The sequence below is a fragment of the Vipera ursinii genome (genome assembly GCF_947247035.1).
Source record: "Vipera ursinii genome assembly, chromosome: Z".
In the NCBI taxonomy this organism is placed as follows: Eukaryota; Metazoa; Chordata; class Lepidosauria; order Squamata; family Viperidae; genus Vipera; species Vipera ursinii.
In genome coordinates, this window is record NC_139517.1 from 17410517 (window position 1) to 17432357 (window position 21841).

The 21841-nt window shown below is 39.8% G+C and overlaps 1 protein-coding gene across 11 annotated transcripts in view; it reads left to right on the forward strand.

The window, feature by feature from the left end:
- Window positions 1-21841, forward strand: part of PPP6R1 (protein phosphatase 6 regulatory subunit 1) — a 62854-nt gene that overhangs the window by 3305 nt on the left and 37708 nt on the right. Inside the window, exons 1-5 of one of the 11 annotated variants that reach the window (XR_014494121.1) lie at window positions 11990-12422; window positions 14522-14750; window positions 19115-19301; window positions 20766-20903; window positions 21493-21558. Coding sequence is in view for 7 of the 11 variants with exons in the window: in XM_083376557.1 (XP_083232683.1) it covers window positions 12362-12422; window positions 14522-14750; window positions 19115-19301; window positions 20766-20903; window positions 21493-21558 (681 nt within the window). In the remaining 4 variants the exon portion in view is untranslated. Of the gene's footprint in view, window positions 1-11989; window positions 12423-14517; window positions 14751-19114; window positions 19302-20765; window positions 20904-21492; window positions 21559-21841 lie in introns of those variants that run through there. The other 10 variants (XR_014494122.1, XM_083376557.1, XR_014494123.1 and 7 more) reach the window with 10 other exon arrangements.

The following is a 21841-nucleotide window of genomic DNA, read 5'->3' on the forward strand; positions in this document are numbered from 1 at the left end:
TTGGCTACTGTCCATTGGGGACATTAAAATATAGACAAAGTGATCAGTGATGGCAACTCCTCTTTTCCATTGATCTGTCTGCTGTTAAGGAAAAGAAAGGAATCACAGCAGGCTGTCTGATGTGTCTTGTTTAAACTTGAAGAAAGTGTAAATCTTATCTGAAAGAGCGCCAAACAAAAGTGAGCCATAGAGATTGTTATTATGTATAGTTTGTCCTATTCTAATGATTCAAGCTGCTTTGGCTATCCTAGTTAAATCTAGGAAGTATACAGCTGCAGATTGTTTTGACAGTTTTGGCAAGAAGAGGCATAAAGTTAACCCCACTGCTACAATCAGCACATAAGGAAGCAATTGAAATGAAAGACTTGACATTTGAACAAAGCTTTTCTTCTGATTTTTTTTTTGACCAGATAGCCAGGTATTTCAATTCCTCACTTGTTTTCTATAGAAGCATTGGTTTGAAGGAGTCGTGCGTTTCTTGTACTTGATTGAGCAGAGAGAATATTATCTTTCTGCACACAGACTAGATATGAGGAATTCTGCTACAGTAAATAACCTCAAAGGAAGAGCTTTACTGCTCCATAATAAATTTATATGCAGCTCCAGGGAAAGGAGACCCTGGTTCATATTGCAAAGTTCAAATGACTTTTCCATGACATATGGGGAAAAATTATAGCATCTATTTTTTTTTTTTTATGGAAGATTGAAAGGCTTTTCTCCCGGAGAAAATAGAATTAGCTCACTTGGTAAGAGAGCCTTAGTTTGACTGCATAGCATGGATTTCTCCAAGCTGAAATTACCACTTATCTTTGCCTTGCATTACTATGGGGGCTCAGATTCCTGGCTCTCTGTCTCTCTTTTTTGGCCTTTGAAATTTAGAAAATCTACAGTATAAATATAGACTAAGCTTTGGCTTTCTTGGAAAAGGAATGCATTGCAGAATGTAGGTTACTAGCATAAAGTACAGCTCTGTAGCAGCAAAGGAAAGCAGAGCTTGAGAGATTAGCGGATTCGTTTTGCTATTCAAAAACTTAAGTACTGGTACTGTACTTTCCAGGTTAACAAATGGCCTTGGGGGTGGGGGAATACCCTCTGTTCCAAATATAAGAATTGAGTATTCAGGGCTAGACTGATGAATGAATAAATAAGGGTAGTTTTTGAATAAGAGTAAGTTCTTAGTGTGTAACCACTAGGAGTAATGAAATTGACAAACCCGGGGAGTAATAACTTTATGAAGATACGCATATATCTGAAGAATCAGTAAAGCATGCATTCCTTTAAAATGTAGTTTGCTAAAAGGTAACAATTGATGCAGTAACTTGGTGAACTCAAGGGCTTGCCAATAAATACTAGTCTGGTTGCTACTAGTGACTTAATAGGAATCCACATGTATTAGCTGACCTGTAGAGGTAAAGAAAGCCTGGTAATATTTTTTCCCTGGCAGAAGGAGGGAATGTGTGCTTCATAACCTAATGCTCCCAACAATGTGTGTTTAAGCTATGGTAACCAACATTACCTCCTGTCTGCCTTTCCTCCTTTGAAATTCTCATTTGGCTCTCATTTCTCCACTTTGGCCACAGAGAGCTAAATAATTTCCAGACTTCCTGTTAATTTAAAACTGCGAATGGCAGCAACTATGATAGTTTAACAGCTCAAATTATCTCCATTCCTTTCTCTGGAATTGGGATGCAATCTGCTTGCTCATCATTTCCCAATGGCAAATGGATTTAAAAAAAAAGTAGTAAAGTTTCCCAACAAACAATCTGGGAAATGTTTTGCAATTTGGAAGAAAACAAGTTTCCTCTTGCAGTGTTGCTAGGGTCCCTAAAGTAGTTAACATAAATATACCAGTATGTTGTAAACAAGTATAAATGTTTGTGGATTACTTATTTTGATCTCATTTCTAAAGCTGTTGAATTTTCTCTTGGAAAGGATCTACAACTATTAGATTTTCTATGCCTCTTAGCATATTTGTTGTACTATGAGGCCCTCTAGGTATTGCCAACACCATTATTTGACCATTTGAGAGGGTAAGATTCTTCCTCCTATATTGTTAAATGCTTTTTTGTTTTGTTTTGTTTTGTTTTGTTTCATATTCTGAAGTATAAGCTTCCTATTAGAGAATTTGGCAAGTTTGTTGCTCTTTTTGAGGGGAAAATGGTGATCTTGGCCCTAGTACACCTTGGGCTATAATTCTCTGAGCATACTTGTAAATAGTTTGAGTAAGAACATGACATGTGTGCCCACTTCATAGCTGGACTGAAACAGATGAAGTATGCTGGGCAGTATACTTGGTAAAAATAGAGCAGAATAGCATGGCAGTACCTCCCAAAGAGTTGAACCGCATTTGCACAAGGTCAATAGAGCTGCACATATCTGTCTTAGATCTTTGGTGTAGGTGTTCAGTTGAACCTTTCAAACACACCAATCTCATTTTTAGCCGTTTTCTCATTGGCTCTTCAATTCTTCTTTTGTTCTGAGAAATCGTTAGTTGCGGCTGGGCAAGAGTTCCTGTTGAAAGGTTATATCCCTCTAGCTCTGAAACTGCTCTCTGGTATTGATATACTGTGTGCATTGCTTGTTATAGCCTTTTAGCATCCTGTGTGTGGTCAACGGTCTTCATGATTTCTTTTTATGTTCACACTACTTTTGTGTGCGTATGGAATGTCTCAGGTGGAGAGGATAAAAAGTCTTGAAACCAAAATGTAAAATGTTGTAATAGTGTAGGTGAGAAAGGGGGAATTAAATATGGTAATGAGGTAGATATGTTGCTGGCCTAGAAACCAGATGACAGTGACTTCTAGGGCTCCCTTAGACTTGAAGCCCAGTTGGGTGACTTTAGGCCAGGGGTGTCAAACTCAATTTCATTGAGGGCCGCATCAGCATTGCGGTTGCCCTCAGGGGGCCGGGTGGGTATGGCCAGGGTGGGTGTGGCCTACTGGGTGGGCATGGCCAGCTCTACATCGTTCGCATCAAGGGTGCCTATGGGGGCCTGGGCAGGAGTGGGACAGATCTGAGGGTCTCTGGCAGGAGGAGGGTCTCTGGGCCAGGGCCAAGGCAGTGGGGGCCGTTCCCTCACTGTTTCCAGGATGGCTTTCCGGGCCGCATGAAACCACTAGGCGGGCCGGATTTGGCCCCCAGGCCTTGTGTTTGACATGTCTGCTTTAGGCATTCTCTCAGCTTTCCTTTTTGTAAGGAAAATAGGAGTTCACCACCTTGAGTTGACCAAATAAATAAATACATATATCAGTATGAAATAGGATAATACTAATTACAATTGTGATGTGAAAGAAAGAGAATATCTACTGGTGATAAGTATTCTTGTAGATGATTTGAGATATTGGCCTCAGTAGGCCCTGTAAATGTTTAGCAATAAGTCCTGCCCAGGTTCATTTAGTTAATCTAATGCATCCCTCCTTTTTAACAAATGCCTTGAAGTCCTTCTAAATAAAACGGATTAAAAAGCATTGCGTTAAAAAAATGACAGCTCAGAAAAAGATGAAACCATAAACTATTGAATTAGAGAGCACCATGGTCAATCCAGGGCAAGGAAATATTATTAAAAATGGATGGGCCTCACTTGATGCCCAGAAGCTATCATAAAAATGCCAGCTGAAAATGGCTGGGAAAGGAGTTTCATAATTTGAGTCCTACCAAGGATGAAACTTTTGTTCTAATGCTGTAGATACTTGTTAGTCCTATTAGTAGACTAAATGCTGTCTTTTCCATTTGCCCTGCCTCTTGTTTTTCTCAGAATTTTGGTCAATATTGACCATTATCTTTATATCACCAGATTTAGCCTACAACCATATGATGAGGGAACCCCACTTCTATGAATGTTTTTAAAAAAAAAAACATGGGGAAAATCCCTCCACTGAATGGTGAAATACAGCCAAGTCAGCTGTGGGCAGAGTCAAGCATTGGTACATTTCATTGCACAGAAGAAAACAAAGTTTCCTCTGTGCAGTTCCCAAGAGAATCATCTAAAAAGCAAGGGAAGTCCTTCAGCATCTGGAAGGCAGCATGAAATTAAACCAGAGGCAACAGGTTCCCCACTCTTGTAATCATCCTGATCGTGACAGGGAGTCCATACATGGTAAGAGCCATAGTTTGCCCATTTGTACGTGATCTCAGTTCTTTTTCAATTCTCACTATTCTTTCTGCCTGTTCTACTTTAGAATTCTGCACACATCCTAGTTTTTTGACAGACTGTTCAGAGATTTACGTATGACCAGTCATATAGTTCTTTAACTGTCATGTTGCATGACTGCTTCAGAGTGTGGTAAATTTGAAACCAGTACAAATTGCTTTCACTTTTACCTCATCTGAACTTTGGTGCCTGTTTTTATGATCATGCTGACAGGCCTTGGGGCCTGTTACTTACAAAGAGCTCATTAAGAGATTGTGACTAAGTGGCCAAGTTCCAGTGAAGTTGTGCAAGTGACCCTGACTGATCCTGCTAATAAGAGAGGGAAGGGGATGGAGGGTTATTTGGAACTTGTTTAGTTGTGGGTGAATATTAGCAAAACCACTGTGAAATTATTAATGGCATTCAAATGAATTCTGAAGAACTGAAGAAGCTTCTTGGATAAGAAGCGAAACGTCTTCAGAGAAAAAGAAAGCCCAGTTGCCTTTTGAAAAAGCACCTTTGGAACTGCTGGACAGGATGGTTGTGGTTTATGGAGAGTATCTGGAGATATCAGGTTGCTTATTGCAGTATTAAGTGTAATTGTGCATACATGTATATATTTTAAGACCATGTTGCCCATCATGCAGTTTTGTGAGTCATGATTTGCTTCTATTTCTTGTAAATAAAGTTTTTAAAAATAGAAGCTTTTAAGTTCATTATTTGGTTTTCCAAAATCTTGACCATATTTAATTTTAAAAGGCATTATCTGGCTACTGTAGCTGGAAAAAGTCTTTTGAAAAATGCTAATCAATTCAGCAAAGCTTTTAAACTAGCTCAGTTCTCTACCATGCCACACCTTAGACACTCCTGCTTTGCTTTCTTTTTCAGAATGAAACATGCAGTTGGAGAATGACGTACAAAACTTAAGCTTGTACAAAAGCTCTTTTGCTTGCATAGTGTATTTTAGTATTTCTGATTGAGTTAGTTTTGTTGGCTGATACCTAGACACTGTAGGATAGTATTCAAACTCCATCTTGTACAAAACAGAAAAATATAAAATGCTTTTTAGCACTGAGGTATAATGACAGAAGCTTGAATCTAAATCTCAGCACATAATATAGTACATTTTAAACCGAATACCATGTCAGTTTGATTAAATGTGTTTTATTTATTTTTTTATATTTATTAGTGGATAATATAAAATACAAAAAATATAAAAGCAAATAATAGGAGGAAAGGGGAAGGGAAAAGTATAGAAAAGAAGGTGAAAAGAAAAGGTGTTGACTTCCGACTCTGGTTTTAGTAGAATAAGATAACATCAAACCTCAACTTTTTACTTAATAGTATAAACTAGCCATTTCTATAACAAATCTATCTAATCAGTAAAAGCCAAAACCAAAATTTCATTTTTTCCACCTCAAGCACAAAGTGCAGAAGTAGAAACAAAAGTAGTTGTGTTTTTTTCTTTAATCAAAGAAGTCAATTTAGCCATCTCTGGGTTTGATTAAATGTATTTTGAAGATCAGGGAGTTACTAGTGAGATGAGAATTCTAATCAAACTTTGGGACAATTTTTATTGGCAACGTATTTGGATAACTGTCTTATTTGCTTGCATTTATTTGTTGCATTGCTGTGTATATCCCAAAATTGATTAGTTTAATAGAGAAGTCATTTGTATCAGTAGCATGTGGATCTTTTCTCAAAATCTTGAGAGTTCACACATTGCAGCAGGCAAAACTACTGTACTTAAAGCTGAACGCAGGGAATGAACCCAGGCAAGTGAAGATTAAGGATTTGTGCTGTTCTCCAGAAACAGAGAAGTTACTAACATTCTAAGCTGGAGTTTTCTCTTACCCTTTTCCCTGTAAGCATATGCAGAAGAATTACAGAAGCTCTCCATAATTCCTAAACTGCAGTTTTTATTATTTTTATCAAGTTTTTTTTAAAAAATAAGTTCTTTGAAAAGAAGTTAAAGTTATAACAGTAAGTAGCGCTTACAATAAAAAGAGTTGAATTGAGAAAAATATAGTACAGACTTTTCTATTAAAATGCATGACTATTTGCATTATCTGTAACAAACAATGCCTTAGTTTAAAATTCTTTATTGTTCTCGCTCTTTACCCCAATTCTGCCATTTTTTTAGGTTTTGCTGATTCCTCAGATGTATTGAAAAAGATCCTTAGTTTAACCTAGTGTTTCTCAAACTTGATAAGTTTTTAAATATAGTGACTTCAGTTCCCAGAATCCTCAGCAATAGCTATATTGATTGGAGAATTCTAGGATTTGAAATCCATACATTCGGAAGCTGCCAAGATTGAGAAACAGTAGTCTGACCTCTCAATTTACTGCATTCCTGTGACTGACTGATGCAGTGAAGCTTTAAATGATGTCAGTACTTCAGCACTATGTTGTTGCTTCAGGTAAGTTCTAGCTGTTATCTTGAAATCTTGCAAAATGATAATCTGAGCCTTGCCTGGTGGTTAAGATGTTTAAAGAGTTGTCTTGCCTGGTAGTAATACTGGTAGTAATACTGGTAGCTGTATCAGAGAGGAGTAATGATAGAACATTCTTTCCTGTTTGCATAATGACCAGACTAGCTGGTTTCTTTGGTTCTAATGAGTTTTAAATTTATACTGGTAGTCTTGCCTTTTTGCTTTGAAAGGACATTTGACATTTGATGATCTTGTGGTTGCAGTTAAACATGAACTTGTAAGCCACCAAAGAACTGCTGGGGTATAAAATATTTTAGATAACTGTTTTCTTTCAATGGCATTGATAAAGAAGCTGAACACATTTTAAAATGAAAATGCTACTGTCTTTTTAACTTATCAATCAGAACATCAAGAAAATAAGTCTAGAACAGACAGGAATAATTATTTGAACTTGTCTTAAATATTGGTCTTGCGTGTTTTCTAATTTAGACCATTTCTAGCGTTTGTAAACATGAGTTCATATTTTATTTAAATATTCCCTAAATTAGAGCCCTTGCAAATGCCTGAAATGCTCCAAGCTGGTTTAGAATCATTCAGAGTGGATTTATCACATTTTCTTTCAATTGAAAACTATTTGCAGAGTTTTGTTTTTGTACTTCTACCGGTAGTACCTCCATGGATAGAGCTTGTCTTTGTGATGTTCTATATAATATGGCAGTGGGAGATATTTATTTTGAAACCTGCCATTCATAAAAAAGTAAAGATTCCTTCTAGATGAGCTGAAGACCTGCTAACAAGACCTGCTAACATCTCCTGTAGTTTTATTCACAGTAATTAGAAATTGATTTGTCATTGTCTTCTTCTAGCATATGTTTTGACATCTCATTCCATTTCCTGGTGGACTTCCTCTTAAGTACTATTCAGATTCAGCCTCCCCAAGTTAACTAAATGCCACTTACCTGCTGTGACATATCCCCAATCGCATCAATAAGATTTAAAATCTTATAATAAAAAAATCTATTATTTAATTATTAAATGTACATGCTGCTTGTCTCGCAGTCAAGCAACTCTATTAGGTGTTTATAATTTTTGCTTAGAAATTAAATACAAAGTTGGAAATTTAATTTGGCAATTTGTAAACAAATAATAAGCTGTGCATGTCATCTGTTATACAATTGGATCTAGATTGATTAACCCTCAACCCTTTGAGACCATCATTAAAATATTGCTGTTTTCAGTGAGTTTGAATTTCAATTTGAATTCATCAAATTACTCGTGTATGCATTTAAATAATTGAAGGGAAATGTGCCGATTATAACTACGAATGTTAATGGTGTATATTAGTGTAGCAACATTATTGTTGCTACAGATTTTGTTTTACTGTATTATAATCACTTTGGTTGTGGAAACTACTTTGGTGGTACAGAAGCAGCCTTGGTTGCACTTATGGATGATCTTTGGCAAGAGCAGAATGTGGGTAGTGCATCCATCCATCCTTGCTGTCCTTGACCTCTCAGTGTCCCAAAGGTGCTTTTTCATGAGGCAACTGGATTTTCTTGTTTTTCTTTGAAGACACTGCGCTTCTCATCCAAGAAGCTTCTTCAGCTCTGACTGGGTGGTGGGGAATGGAAAGAGTTATACTCCTGCAGACAGCTATTCATTTGCATTCTTTTAGTGAGCCGTTAAAGCTACCTGGAGGCTTATCTGTGTCTTCAGGGTCACCTGAGTGGTGCAAATGGGTGTGGAGCCGCCTTGGAACTATTGAAAGGACTGTGTTGTAGACTGGAGATAGATGATGTCGGGTCACTCCCCCTCTGTGGAGAGAGGGCTGTTCAGTTTTGACCTAGATGGCCCCTTGGACCCCTCTTTCAAGCCAGCGGTCCTCTCTGTCCAAAATGTGGACTTTGCTGTCTTTGAAAGAGTGGCCTTTGTCTTTTAGATGCAGATCGGACTGCTGACTCTTGTCAGCCATTCCTCACCATCCAGTCAGAGCTGAAGAAGCTCCTTGGATGAGAAGCGAAACATCTTCAAAGAAAAACAAGGAAGTCCAGTTGCCTTGTGAAAAAGCATCTTTGGGATAACTATGACCTGGATGACTGAGAATCTCCATAGACATTGAACTCTTTCAGTACCATCGACCGTGGTATCCTTTGGGGGACATCTGCGGGGTTTGGGGCCGGGTGGCACAGTATGGTGCTGGGTTCAGCTCTTTTCTCCAAGGCCAGTCCCAATCGGTGTTAATAGACAGTGAGAGGTCCAATCCACAGCCACTCCTTTGTGTGCTGCCAAAGGGTTAGTACTCTGTTCCTTTTTAGCATCTACGTCAGGGGTGTCAAACTCAATTTCATTGAGGGCTGCATCAGCATTGTGGTTGCCCTCAGGGGGCCGGGTGGGCATGGCCTACTGGGTGGGCATGGCTAGAGTGCGTATGGCCTACTGGGTGGGCCTGGCCAGCTCTACATCGTTGGCATCAAGGGTGCCTATGGGGGCCTGGGCAGGAGTGGGACAGATCTGAGGGTCTCTGGCAGGAGGAGGGTCCCTGGGCCAGGGCCAAGTCAGTGGGGGCCGTTCCCTCACTGTTTCCAGGATGGCTTCGCGGGCCCCATGAAACCACTTCGCGGGCCGCATCCGGCCCCCGGGCCTTGTGTTTGACATGTCTGATCTACATGAAAGCACTGTGCAAGATCATCTGACACCGTGGGATGAGATGTCATCAATAGGCTTTACATCTCCATCCTGGTGATCCAAGCAATGCTGTGGCTGCCTTTTCTCAGTGCCGGGGCAGCTGTAGGTGTCTGGATGGGGGCCAACAGGCTTCAGCTGAACCCCCCTGGCAAGACAGAAATCATGAAGGTGCAGAGAAAAAAAAATCTGAGTCTGAATTTGGATCTAATGGCCTATATAAAACCTGGAGTGTTAGAAATATAATTTAAGAATATAGTTTATTTATTTATTTATTTGTTCAGACTGAACTGAAAATAATTCCAAATATTTCTCCTGGAAATCCTGGAGATTAGCATTTTCAGTCGGAATAAACTGTTGTGTCAAGAGATGTTAATCCAGGGGTAGGCAACCTTGGCTCTTTTACGACTTGTGGACTTCAACTCCCAGAATTCCTGAGCCAGCATGGCTCAGCTTGAAAACACTCTCTTTCCCCTCAGCATAGCTGGCTCAGGAATTCTGGGAGTTGAAGTCCACGAGTCGCAAAAGAGCCAAGGTTGCCTATCCCTGTGTTAATCCAATAAAATACAGCACTGTATTCCTTGAGACATAGTGAGGTAGTTTCAGTAGTAGAAGGTTCTCTGCTCCACTGTTTTCCTTGCATTCCTAATCTTTAATTTGGGGTCCTCCTTGCTATTACTGTTTAGTAGGAAGAATTAAATACCAGCTTCCGTTTGATGGTTTTCATGCCACTGCCAGTGTACGTGGAACAGCCCAGGACATATAGAAAAATTTAGATAATTTATTATGCCGCCTCCTCAAAGGATATTAAAATTATACAAAAAGTATGGGATAGTACTAGCCACGTTGGAGATAACTTTGAAAGCACACCACGTTAACAGTGCATTTATACCAGATCTAATAATGTTAAACTCCACAGCTTTCTAGCAATTCAGTGGGTTGAATAAAAGTGGGTTGTTAACCTCATAACAACAGAAAGGATTCTACACCATTGTGATGCTTTTCCTGCTCTAAATATCTTTTAAGGATTTGAATTGCATAAAATGTATATTAATCTTTTGCTCTTCAACTCTGCAGTTGCTCCTAATCTCCTCCCTGGTGTCAAAGGACATTTTGTTTGCAATCACTGGGGATTTTTCAAAACCATTTTGCAAATCACTAGGGATTTCTGAAAACCATTAAATCAATTTTTGCAAAAAGATTTATTTTTAAACATTTGCTTTCATTTTCAAATAAGCCTGTGATGAAGTGGGAATTAAGAGAGCAAATCTCTTATTCGTTAAGTTACATGTGAGGCTTGCATATAAGCAGCTTTGGCCTTAAATTAATGGAGCTCCTTTCCAGCTCCTCTGAGCAAGTATCAAATTTGGCCTTTTAGAATTACTACATTTTCAGGACCAGAATATTCCCTTTGATACAAGAGTTTGGGCTACTGATTTCAGAACTTTTTTTTTTGCACTGCTGTTTAAAAAAATCATTGGTTTAGGGTTCCTGGTAGATAATATGTTTTCTCTGCTATTCAAACTAGGAATTGTAACAAATTGGGGAAAACCTGGGTTTTTACAAGCATGAGCCGGCTGCTTGGAAATTCAAACTACTATACTCTGTCCTCTGGCATCAAAATGCCCCTGTATAATTGAATACCTTGCCTCTTGTGATCCAGATGGTGCATCTCTTGCAGTTTTCTAGAGGGCAACCCAATATAAACAGAGTAAAAGCAATTACACACACACACACAAGTAAACTCGATGAGCTCCATCCCACTCTGGGTTCCCCAGGCTCATTGGCAAAACCAGGTCTTCAGGGCCTTGTGAAAGAGTGTTAAAATTGTTTTATATTTTCTGGGTTTTACATGAATCTGAATCTATATGAAGATGATAGTGTAAATCACTAAATACATGCTTAAGAAAATCAAAACGCCATGCATAAAGTGGTCCTAACTGGGAGCAGAATTTTGATCACTAAGCAATGTGGTCATTAAGCGAATCATGACATGACCGGATCCAAACTTAAAACCAGTTTCCCTGCAGTCACTAACCAAACCACTCTGTCTGTTAAACAAATCATGTAGTTGTGAAATGAATCGCGCAGTTGTTTCCCAGTTGACACTGCTTGTCGGAAGCTGGCTGGGAAGGTCGCAAGCTGCAATTCCACGACTGCAAGATGCTGCAGCAGTAGTAAAAGTGAGCTGGTTACCAAGCTGGCAGATTTGCGACCAGATGACCGTAGAGGTACTGCAATGATTGTAACTTCTAGGGCAGTTTTTTTCCAAGGCTGTCATAACTTTGAACCACTGTTAAGTGTATGCTTATAAGTTAAGGACTGCCTGTACGTAAGATTGCCTTGCAAAGCTGTTTTTGCTGTTTTCATTATCGTTCTAATCTGGACAATGTTTTTATTTGTATATCAGCCATTTGCTTAGCTTGTGTGTTTGTTCTAAGCTAAAGCAAATCTTTTTAAACAGTATCACAAAAACGGTTTCTCTGGGTGCGAAAATGCCGAAGCTTAGGCGCGGTAAAATACAGCACACACCACTTCACAGATCCCGTCTTTACTTTTTTTCCTCCCTCCTTTCATTTCCTGCCCTTCTACGTTCGTTCGTACTTTCTGAAAACTGCTCTGCTGTATTGCACAAGTCTTGTATAGAGGTTGCCTGGATACCGGATGAAAACTTCTGGCCTTTACAGTTGTGGTGGCAACAAGGTTGAAAAGGGAAGCGGGGCGTCACCAAGTTACTGTTTGTTTTTCTCTAGGTTTCTTTCCTTCTCTTCCCCACCTCAGCGGTACAGAGAACCTTTGCCACTTCGAATTACAGCATTACAGCGGTGGCTAGGGAACCTTGCAAACATAAATGTGATCTATCTCACTCACCAAAGTTTACCCAATGCAGGGGAGGGGGGTGGAGTGGAGAAGAGAGAGAGAAAGAGAGAGAAGACCGATGCCTTACTTATAGGCAAATTCAGTTGTACTGTTGTTCTGCCACATTTATTCTCATCTTCTTGATTAAGCTTGCAGTTTGTAATGCGACTGAGGATCCACTTTTGTCCTAAGCATGGTTTGAGAAGAAGGGAGGAAAAATTGCCCAGTCGGCTGTTCTTTAACATGATGGATTGCAATAATGGATTGCAGTAATTCTGCAGAGAGAGTGACATGTCAAAAAGCGCCAAGCCCTGAGGCAAGTAGTTCTTTCAACAAAAAACAACAGCTAAGTTCTGAGTAGACTGATCAGTTCCTGGGAACGTCAAGAATGAACTGGTTTCTCAGTGTGATTTGGGAACTGTAGCTCTCAAAAAATCACAGCTGCATGATTTATATGCCCCTGCTTGTGACTTTAAACAACTCTATTTACTTCGATGCCCATATGAGATTGCTACACCAATCTATATATCTTCACACATGAACCGTGCAGATATTCCACCTACCTTGCAATATTGGTACCTCTGTAGATTCTCTTGTGGAAAGGCACCAAATGAACAGTATCCAATTTGGCGGAAATGGCAGATTTCAGCGTATTTGAAAGACCAATCGCAACAGAGATATATTGTGGAGTGAAGATGGATTGATTATATCCAGAATAAATATGGGACTAAAAAGTTTCACTTAGCATTTGAATAAGTAGTGGATTTATATGATGTATAACTAGCTTGTAGTTATCTTATTAAGAGTTAAAGTGCGATAGAATTTAATATTTTATTGTTGTTTGCATATTTTAGATTATGTTTGATTATTTTTATACCCTGTATTTAGCTCTGGGAAGTCGGGAGGGGGGAGGGGAGGGGAGAGTTGGGGAGGTTTGGGGAGAGGGGAGGGGAGGGGTTTTGTATTTAAAAATGTATCGTAAAACTTTTCAATTAAAAAAAACAGTATCCTAATACAAAATCAAATTATACCAACTGCAAGAGGTACATTGTTGTATAAATTCCAGTGTGTTTTGTATACTAAATTCTTCTAATTAAAAAGGTAAAGGTTCCCCTGCACATGCGTGCTAGTCATTTCTGACTCTAGGGGCTGGTGCTCATCTCCGTTTCAAAGCTGAAGAGCCAGCGTTTGTCCGAGGACGTCTCCGTGGCCATGTGGCCTGCATGATTAGACGCCAAAGGTGCATGGAACGCTGTTACCTTCCCACCGGAGTGGTCCCTATTTTTCTACTTGCATTTTTATGTGCTTTCGAACTGCTGGGTTGGCAGAAGCTGGGACGAGTAACAGGTGCTCACTCTGCTACGCGGCACTCGGGATTCGACCCGCCAAACTGCCGATCTTCTGATCGACAAGCTCAGCGTCCTAACCCACTGAGCCATCGTGTCCCTAAATTCTTCTAATTAGGAGCATATTATTTGGATTAGAACACATTGGAATTTTTGCTACTGAAGTTAATGCATTTCCTATAATCTCCTTAGGATAGTTGTTTTGTTGAGGTTAAGGAGGTTACGTTAGTGTACGTTTTGGAGCATTGAACTAAGTTGGACAACTCAATTGTAGAATAATTGGTACAAACAACCATATAATTAATCTGTACAAATAGCCTCTCTAGAATGATCAGTCTCAGTAAAGTCATTTCACATTGATTGGAAACTCGATTACACATTTCTGATAATAGCTTTCCATACCAGTTCTACCTAACTTTACTAACATCCTTGTTAAAATACTCAGATTACAACTCTCCAAAAGCTTGCAATTGCTCCAATACATCCTATTGATCCTGCTCCACTGACAGTAATCTGCAGGATTGTTTTCATCACTCTTGGCAGGATTGCCTTCCTTCTTGTATAACTGATTTTTTTGTTTCATGTGTGGATTATATTAGTATTTAATCAAACGTGGATTTGATGCTACTTTGTTGGGGTCTACTAAGTTTGTGAAACTCCTAATTCCTAAAATTATTGTTATGTGCCTTTACACCCTTAAATCTGGATATGCTCACCATTTATTCCATGTCTTAATTTTTCCTAAATAAACCTAAACTTCTCCCTCCCTCCCCCTTTATAGCAAGCTCATAATTCCTCAATATTAGCTAGTATTTTCAGCTGTGGCCTTTTGTTCTTCCTCCTAGTCTGGATCCATAATGTAGTTTTTAAACAGAAGAAGCTTTGTGCTTTGGCCCTTCATACAGAAATACTCTTTGTAGTTGAAAAAGCTCTTGTACAATTTTATTTGGAAAGACTCGTTTAATGTGGATGAAAATGTATGTACATTGGAACAATTATAACGTGTGCACACATCCACCTACTCTTCTCCTTTTAGTGATGGCTTTTATTCTTCCTTCACTTTCTTTAGGAAGCCATGTTCTGGAAGTTTGATCTCCACACAACTTCTCATATCGACACACTTTTGGAGCGTGGGAATGTGACCCTCTTTGAACTTTTGGATGAGGAAGATGTGTTGCAAGAATGCAAGGTGGTCAACCGAAAGCTTGTGGACTTCCTGGTACAGCCAGAACATATGGAAACTCTAGTCACCTGTGTGACTGAGGAACCCCCTGGAGATGTGGATGAAAGAGTGCGCTATAAGTAAGTAGATCTTCAGACCTCAAGGAGAGGCATGAACACATGAGACTTCTGCTGATAGAATTCAGTTCTTCAAAGTGTCCAGAACCAGGGAGATTTGTGTGTTAGACTCTTCCCCAGTTCTTCTGCGGAGAGTCATATTTTTGCATCCTCTCCACACAAATACTTAGCTAGTGGGCACGGAGGGGGAGGTAGCGTGTTTAACTGGAGTATTGTCCTCAAAGCTGCCTGTAAAAATGGGGCTGTTCTAAGTACTAGATGTTCTGGTTTTCACCCCCACATCGTGATTGCGCAAGAAGGTATAAAAGAGCATAAATGAGTGGGGATGGGTATGTTCCTGTCCATAGCAGCCTTGCGCTCGATGCTACTCTAGACTCCTCCCCTCCCACCTGTAACATGCCATGAAGTGGGCAATGAAATGATAGCTGGAAAAACAGAATATATTTCTACTGAACTCATCAAATTACCCGCTGTCATGTGCTACTAGCATACGGAGATTGGTTAGTTGTCTGGAGGGGCAGATTATTCATTCAGCTGTAACTTGTGAACAAAGCCAGTGTGGAAAATAATAGGTCAGTGGTCAAACCTTCTGCTTAACCATGTTCTGTGTGTAAATTGGGGGGGGGGATGCTGTGTGCAACAGTTAACAAACCAAAGCAATGGGGTTCAATATGTACAGAAGGAGAGTTATGTAGCAGCAATCTGGAAAACATAATTTGAATTTAAACTGAATTGGTCTGAGTGAGAAAAAGATCCCAGATGCCACAGATCCAACATGTCAAACTTGCGACATCACGTGATGTTGTGCAACGTATCAAAGCTTTTTCTCCATTGCCAGCGATGGGGTGGGCGCGGTTTCCTGATGATGGGTCCGGCCCAAAGACTGGCAGTTTGACACCCCTGCCATAGATGGTTACTGAATCACCAACTCAGTGATCCTAGCAGAAGTACAGTATACAGAATAACTAGATAATTCTAGAAATTATGGACAGTTGCCTGGGTTGTGTAGGACCTCCATCAGCCTTTCTACCCATGGTTGTTCTAATCATGCCTTGAATGAGTAAGCACTAAAATAGCACAGCAGCAGAAAATAAGCATAGCTCCTTAATTCAACAGCAAAATTATGTATGAATCCTCTATTGTGTACTCTTTGGATTTTCATGACAAGAGTCTTTCAGAATTGGGTGGCATACAAGTTTAATGTGTATGGTTGCACAGTCAGACAGATGTTTAGATTGGATTTCTCATTTTTATCCACCTAGCAATTATTATATACATAAACATGTAAAGCCACAGTTGCCAGTTCTTTAGCTGGTGTTGGCTTTTATATGCATTAAGTTTTCCTCAAGATCCTAGGACCGTGGTGGCGAACCTATTGCACGCATGCCACAGGTGGCATGCAGAGCCCTCTCTGTGAGCATGCGCGCCGTCGCCCCAGTCCTAGCTGGGTTTTATAAAACCTTTTTGCTTTAGGCCTCCACTGCCGTGTGCAAAAAAAAAAAGTTCAATCAATCAATTTCATCTTATCACGGGGAAAAAAAAGATCTCGCAAAGTTGAAATTGTTTGATTGAACTTTTTAGTCCCACCCAGTCTGCCGTTACCACCGTAGCCACGCCCACCCAATTGGCCACACCCATCCAATGGGCCATGCCCACCCGGCACCCAACGATACATAAATGGGTTTTGGGTTGCAGGTTGGGCACTCGGTCTCTAAAAGGTTCGCCATCACTATCCTAGGATGTCGTAATGTGTTGGCATAGTATATATATGGAGCCAAGCAGCCTTTTGCAATTGACAGATGGAAGTTTTGTCAACACGCAGGTTTTTCAAGTGCCAAACAAGATTTCTTGGTATGGCATCCGTTATTGTGATTGATCGCACAGCCAGATGATTAGACTGGTATTTTTATCCAGCTATTGGAGTCCTTCCCAAGGACCTGAGATAGGTAGGCGTTGCAGTTTAATAATATTAAAAGTGTCGTCACAGAATGCAGGCAGTTCCACGTAAAGCTGCCTTTCGCAATTGACGGATGGAGAAATTTGCCAGTGCTGATGGTGTTCAAGTGATGCTCTCATTGTTCTGGGATTCCACCCAAAGCAAATATTACAAACTTTTTACTATTGGTACTATTTTTGCTTTCTTTTGCCACAGCCGTCCTTCTTCTCCTTTGTATTTTGCTATGCTCCTTAGTTCTTTCTCTTCTATTCTGCTTACTCCAGATACTGCATTGTCCACTATCCAGACTTTTTTTGGTCTTATTTTATCAACAATTGTTAAGTTTGGGGGTGTTATGTGGCAGGCACTTACTTGTTTGAATTCTAAAATCCCAGAGCACTTTAGTTTCTTCATTTTCTATTCCTTTGTCTATTTTGTAATCCCACCAATTCTTGCTTGCAGACAAATGGCATTTCTTTCAAATATTCCAACGCAAGATTGTTGCTACTTGTCCTGCTGTTGTTTTTGTCAGACTGTGTGATCTTCTTGCAGCAGCTAATCAGGTGGCCCTGATTAGCAGTTGTAGAGGCGGCATTTCCTTCCTGTTGCTGTCTTCTCAATTCTGGCTTTGTATATAGGTAATTCTCAATTTACAACCACAGTTGAGCCCAAAATTTCTGTTGCTAAGTGAGAGAGATCTGTTAAATGGGTTTTGCCCCAATTTGCAACTTTTCTTGCTACAGTTGTTAAGCGAGTCACTGCAGTTGTTAAATTAATTAACACGACTGTAAAGTGAATCTGGCTTCCCCATTGACTTTGGTTGTCAGAAGGTCACAAAAGGGGATCACATGACCCCAGGAACTCTGCAACCGTCATAAATATAAAGAGCCTTGGTGGAGCAGTGGGCTAATGCCTCCTTAAGTAACACCAGCTGCCTGCAATTAGTGCAGGTTCGCGTCCCACCAGGCTCAAGGTTGACTCAGCCTTCCATCCTTCCGAGGTAGGTAAAATGAGGACCCAGATTGTTGGGGGCAATTAAGCTGACTTTGTAATAATGCCGCTTGGGGTGTGTGTGAAAGCCCTAATAAGCAGGCATATACATAGAATGAAGGCTACTGCTAAGCTTGTAAGCCGCCCTGAGTCTTCGGAGAAGGGTGGGATATAAATGGAATTAAAATAAAATAAAAAAATATGAGTCAGTAGCCAAGCATCTGACGTGTGATCGTGTCTCCATGGGAGTGCTGCCATGGTCCTGTGAAAAATGCTCATAGGTTACTGTTTCCCAGTGCTGTTGCAACTTTGCAGGGTCACTAAACAAACTGTTGTTAGTCAAAGACTACCTGTACATTTTTTCCTTAAGGTTTGGTCTTGTGCAGCCTGAATTAGAACCTCTTGTCTCTTTCTTCTCTTTCCTGCTTTTGGTCATTGCCAGGTCTGGTTGTTATTTGCTTTGCCTTGGTTTTTTATTTTTTATTAACACTTTGCCTTGCCCTGTCTCATTTCTACTGTATTTTGCATTTGGAATTATTATTATTATTATTATTATTATTATTATTATTATTATTATTATTATTATTATTATTATTATTATTATTCACACAGTCAGCCAAATGTACAGATTGGATTTGGCATTTTTATCTACCCGTTGCCCATCCCAGGCACCTGGGATAGGCAAATGAGGATTTTTGATGGTGTTAAAAGATATTGTAGCAGGACATAAGCTGTTCTGAGTAAAGCTGCCTTTTCTAATTAACTGATGGTGATTTTGTCAGTGCCTCAGGTGTTAAAAGTGGTGCTCCAGTTATTTTGAAATTACACCCCAAGCGCTGTTACTATTGATACTACCTTTGTTTTCTTTTGCCACAGTTGTTCTGTTTCTGTTTGCAGGTTCTATCTTGTTGTCTTCTGTAGTTCTTTGGCTTGTATTCTGCTGTCTTTGGGTACTACCATGCCCCCTATCGAGACTTTTTTGTCTTTCTTATGCACAATTGCTACGTCTAGGACAGGGGTAGGCAACCTTGGCTCTTTGATGACTCATAGACTTCAACTCCCAGAATTCCTGAGCCAACCATGCTGACTCAGGAATTCTGGGAGTTGAAGTCCACGAGTCACAAAAGAGCCGAGGTTGCCTACTCCTGCCCCAGGCAGGTGCCTATTAGTTTGAATTGCAAAGTCCCAGAACAATTTAGCTTCTTTTATTATTTTTTCTTATATATGCACATATGTGGGGATTATTATTTTATTTTTATCTTTTATTCTTTTTCATTTTTTTCTTTTATATTGAGCTTTTATGTCTCGAATGGCCAAGTGGAATGCAGATCATTTTTCTTCATCTTCTTCATTTTGAGTCAGTAGTCAAGCTTGGGAGAGATATTTGTGCTGTGCACCAGGGTTTGGTCTACATCTGCTTTTAACAATCGCCCGTTTTTAGATATCCAAGTGTTTCTTGCGAGATCTTGACATCAGACGTCACACAGATAAACGACGCACTGGGTGAGGATGAATCTCTCCTGCGACGTCTCTATGGCTTCCTTCAGACTGGTGGAATCCTCAATCCTCTGTTGGCCAGCTTCTTCAGCAAGGTTATGGGGATTCTTATCAACCGTAAGACTGATCAGGTAATGTCTTAAAGCTTTTTTGGACTGCTAAAGAAAGAAATAAAGCTTCATCATAAATTGATAATTCCCTTCCTCACTAATCATATGGTTCGTCTCAAAGGACTTCTATCATTTTCCTTTCTAGTTTGCTCATTCATACACACAAAAAGCAAAGACTCAACTGAAATAACATCAGCTCATGGTGACTTTGTGGGTGTGTTCACCTAGCTTTGTTGACACAGTATGGTAGCAGTTTCTTACTGCCTTCTTCCAGGATATATTTTTAACTTCTCGGCCTGGTTAGGTTCTTGTATTTTCCCATCAAATGCTAACCGGGTTACAGTGGATTAACTTTTCAAGTTCATTGAAGGTAAGCTAGGGGCAGCTACCTAGCCAAGCTGGTGTAGTCACATAGAGCTTTGAAAATAACTTGTAGAAGACCTAGAATATAGCTTGTCATGAATGTAATTGAACCAATTATTTAGTGGATCTTCAGTAGGGTAAATACTATAGCACCTACATGGAAAGATAACATTCTAAAATATTGATTATCACATACAAATAATATACGTTTCAGTAATAAATATTTTATTGAGAATAATTAAAGGTAAAGATTCCCCCGCACATGCGTGCTAGTCGTTTCCGACTCTAGGGGTCGGTGCTCATCTCCGTTTCAAAGCCAAAGAGCCAGCGCTTGTCCGAGGATGTCTCTGTGGTCATGTGGCCAGCATGACTAGACGCCAAAGGCGCACAGAACGCTGTTACCTTCCCACTGTAGTGGTCCCTATTTTTCTACTTGCATTTTTACGTGCTTTCGAACTGCTAGGTTGGCAGAAGCTGGGACGAGTAACAGGCGCTCACTGTGCTACGCGGCACTCGGGATTCGACCTGCCAAACTGCCGATCTTCTGATTGACAAGCTCAGCGTCCTAACCCACTGAGCCACCGCGTCCCTTTTGAAAATAATTATTGCTTATCAAATGACCAAGTTCCTTAAAGCACATGATTGACTAATTTGTAAAACAAGGTAATTTTTCAAAATGGAGATTCTCTGTAATCTAGCTGCTACGGTATTTGTTTTATCCTGCCCGTCCTTTAAGGAACTATATCCCTTTTATCTTTATAACATTCCTGCATGCTAAGCTAAACAGTGGTGACTCATTTGAACTTCATGACTGAGTAGGAATTTGAACCTGGGGATACCTAATCACAGTTACATGGTCTAACTATTATATTGCCCAAGGATTGCAAAAAAAAAAGTGTACTTCACGATTAGGCTGATATACGGGATGGCCCATTTCTGTGCAAGATTGTTAACAAATGAACTATAGACTCAGCTATATACAATACATATTATTTTCCCTTGGTGTGGGAATTGTCCATTCTACTCCCATATTCAGGATGGAACTTTGTAGGGCCATTTGTTTTCAGAGTGGCTTTTACCCGCTTTCCCTCAACCCTAATTTGTTTGGGTTTTTTTGTCCAGATAGTTGCCTTCTTGCGTAAGAAGGATGACTTTGTCAATCTGCTGCTACATCACATTGGTACCTCAGCCATCATGGACCTCCTGCTGCGACTCCTAACCTGTGTAGAGCAATCACAGCTCAGGCAAGATGTATTCAATGTAAGGATCCAGCTGCAGGCATTCTTGCCTACTCCCCTTTGCTTCCTTGGAAAAGCAAACAATATAGGTTTCTATACAGACTTTGTTATTTTGGTCAGTTTGTCTAGAAATACAATAACCAGTTTTGAAATGGTATTATTTCCTTGTTCTGTGGAGATATATAATTAAGTAAAAGATCTGATGTGTTAGTCAAGCCAAACCATACTATAACTCTGTCATGCCCCAGTTTTCTTTCTTATGAGCAATAGCCATTTAAAAGACTTAAATGGATTAAATGGATTATTATAGGTATCACAATGTTCTGCTGCATCTTTGCCAAGCAAGAACCATTTCCTGCCCATCAAGGATTAGGGATAAAAGCTCTAAAGTCAGTGAATACCTTATTAACCTATTTATTCTAGAATAACCACCACTTGAATCTTCTGAAATCTTGATAATTATTTTTTATATGTATGTTGCCATTTCTTTTGACCCTTTTCACTGGTCAAATGTTATTATGAAGTTGTTGTTGTTTTTTCAATGTATAAGTGGGGTAGATCTGAGACATCTTTCTTTAGTCTTACCATTGTTTTGTTTTCATTATCCAAAGTGGCTTAATGAGGAAAAAATTGTGCAGAGGCTTATTGGGATGATCCACCCTTCAAAAGATGACAATGTAAGTAGCAATTACAACTATGGAGGTACCTGTTTGTATATACTTGTGTGCAGTGTTGGACATGCCGTTGGATTGCTTTCTTCTGATCGATAAGAGCAAATGGAAACTAAAACAAGCAGTTGCTTTGCTGTAGTTCTGGTGCATTCAGGTGCTGTTCCAACTAGAAGAGATTTTTAAAAAAATAATAATAATGAAGTTGGAAGGGACCTTGGAGGTCGTCTAGTCCAGGGCTTTTCAACCAGTGGCACGGGTACCACCTGTGGTACATTGGCACCTGGCAGGT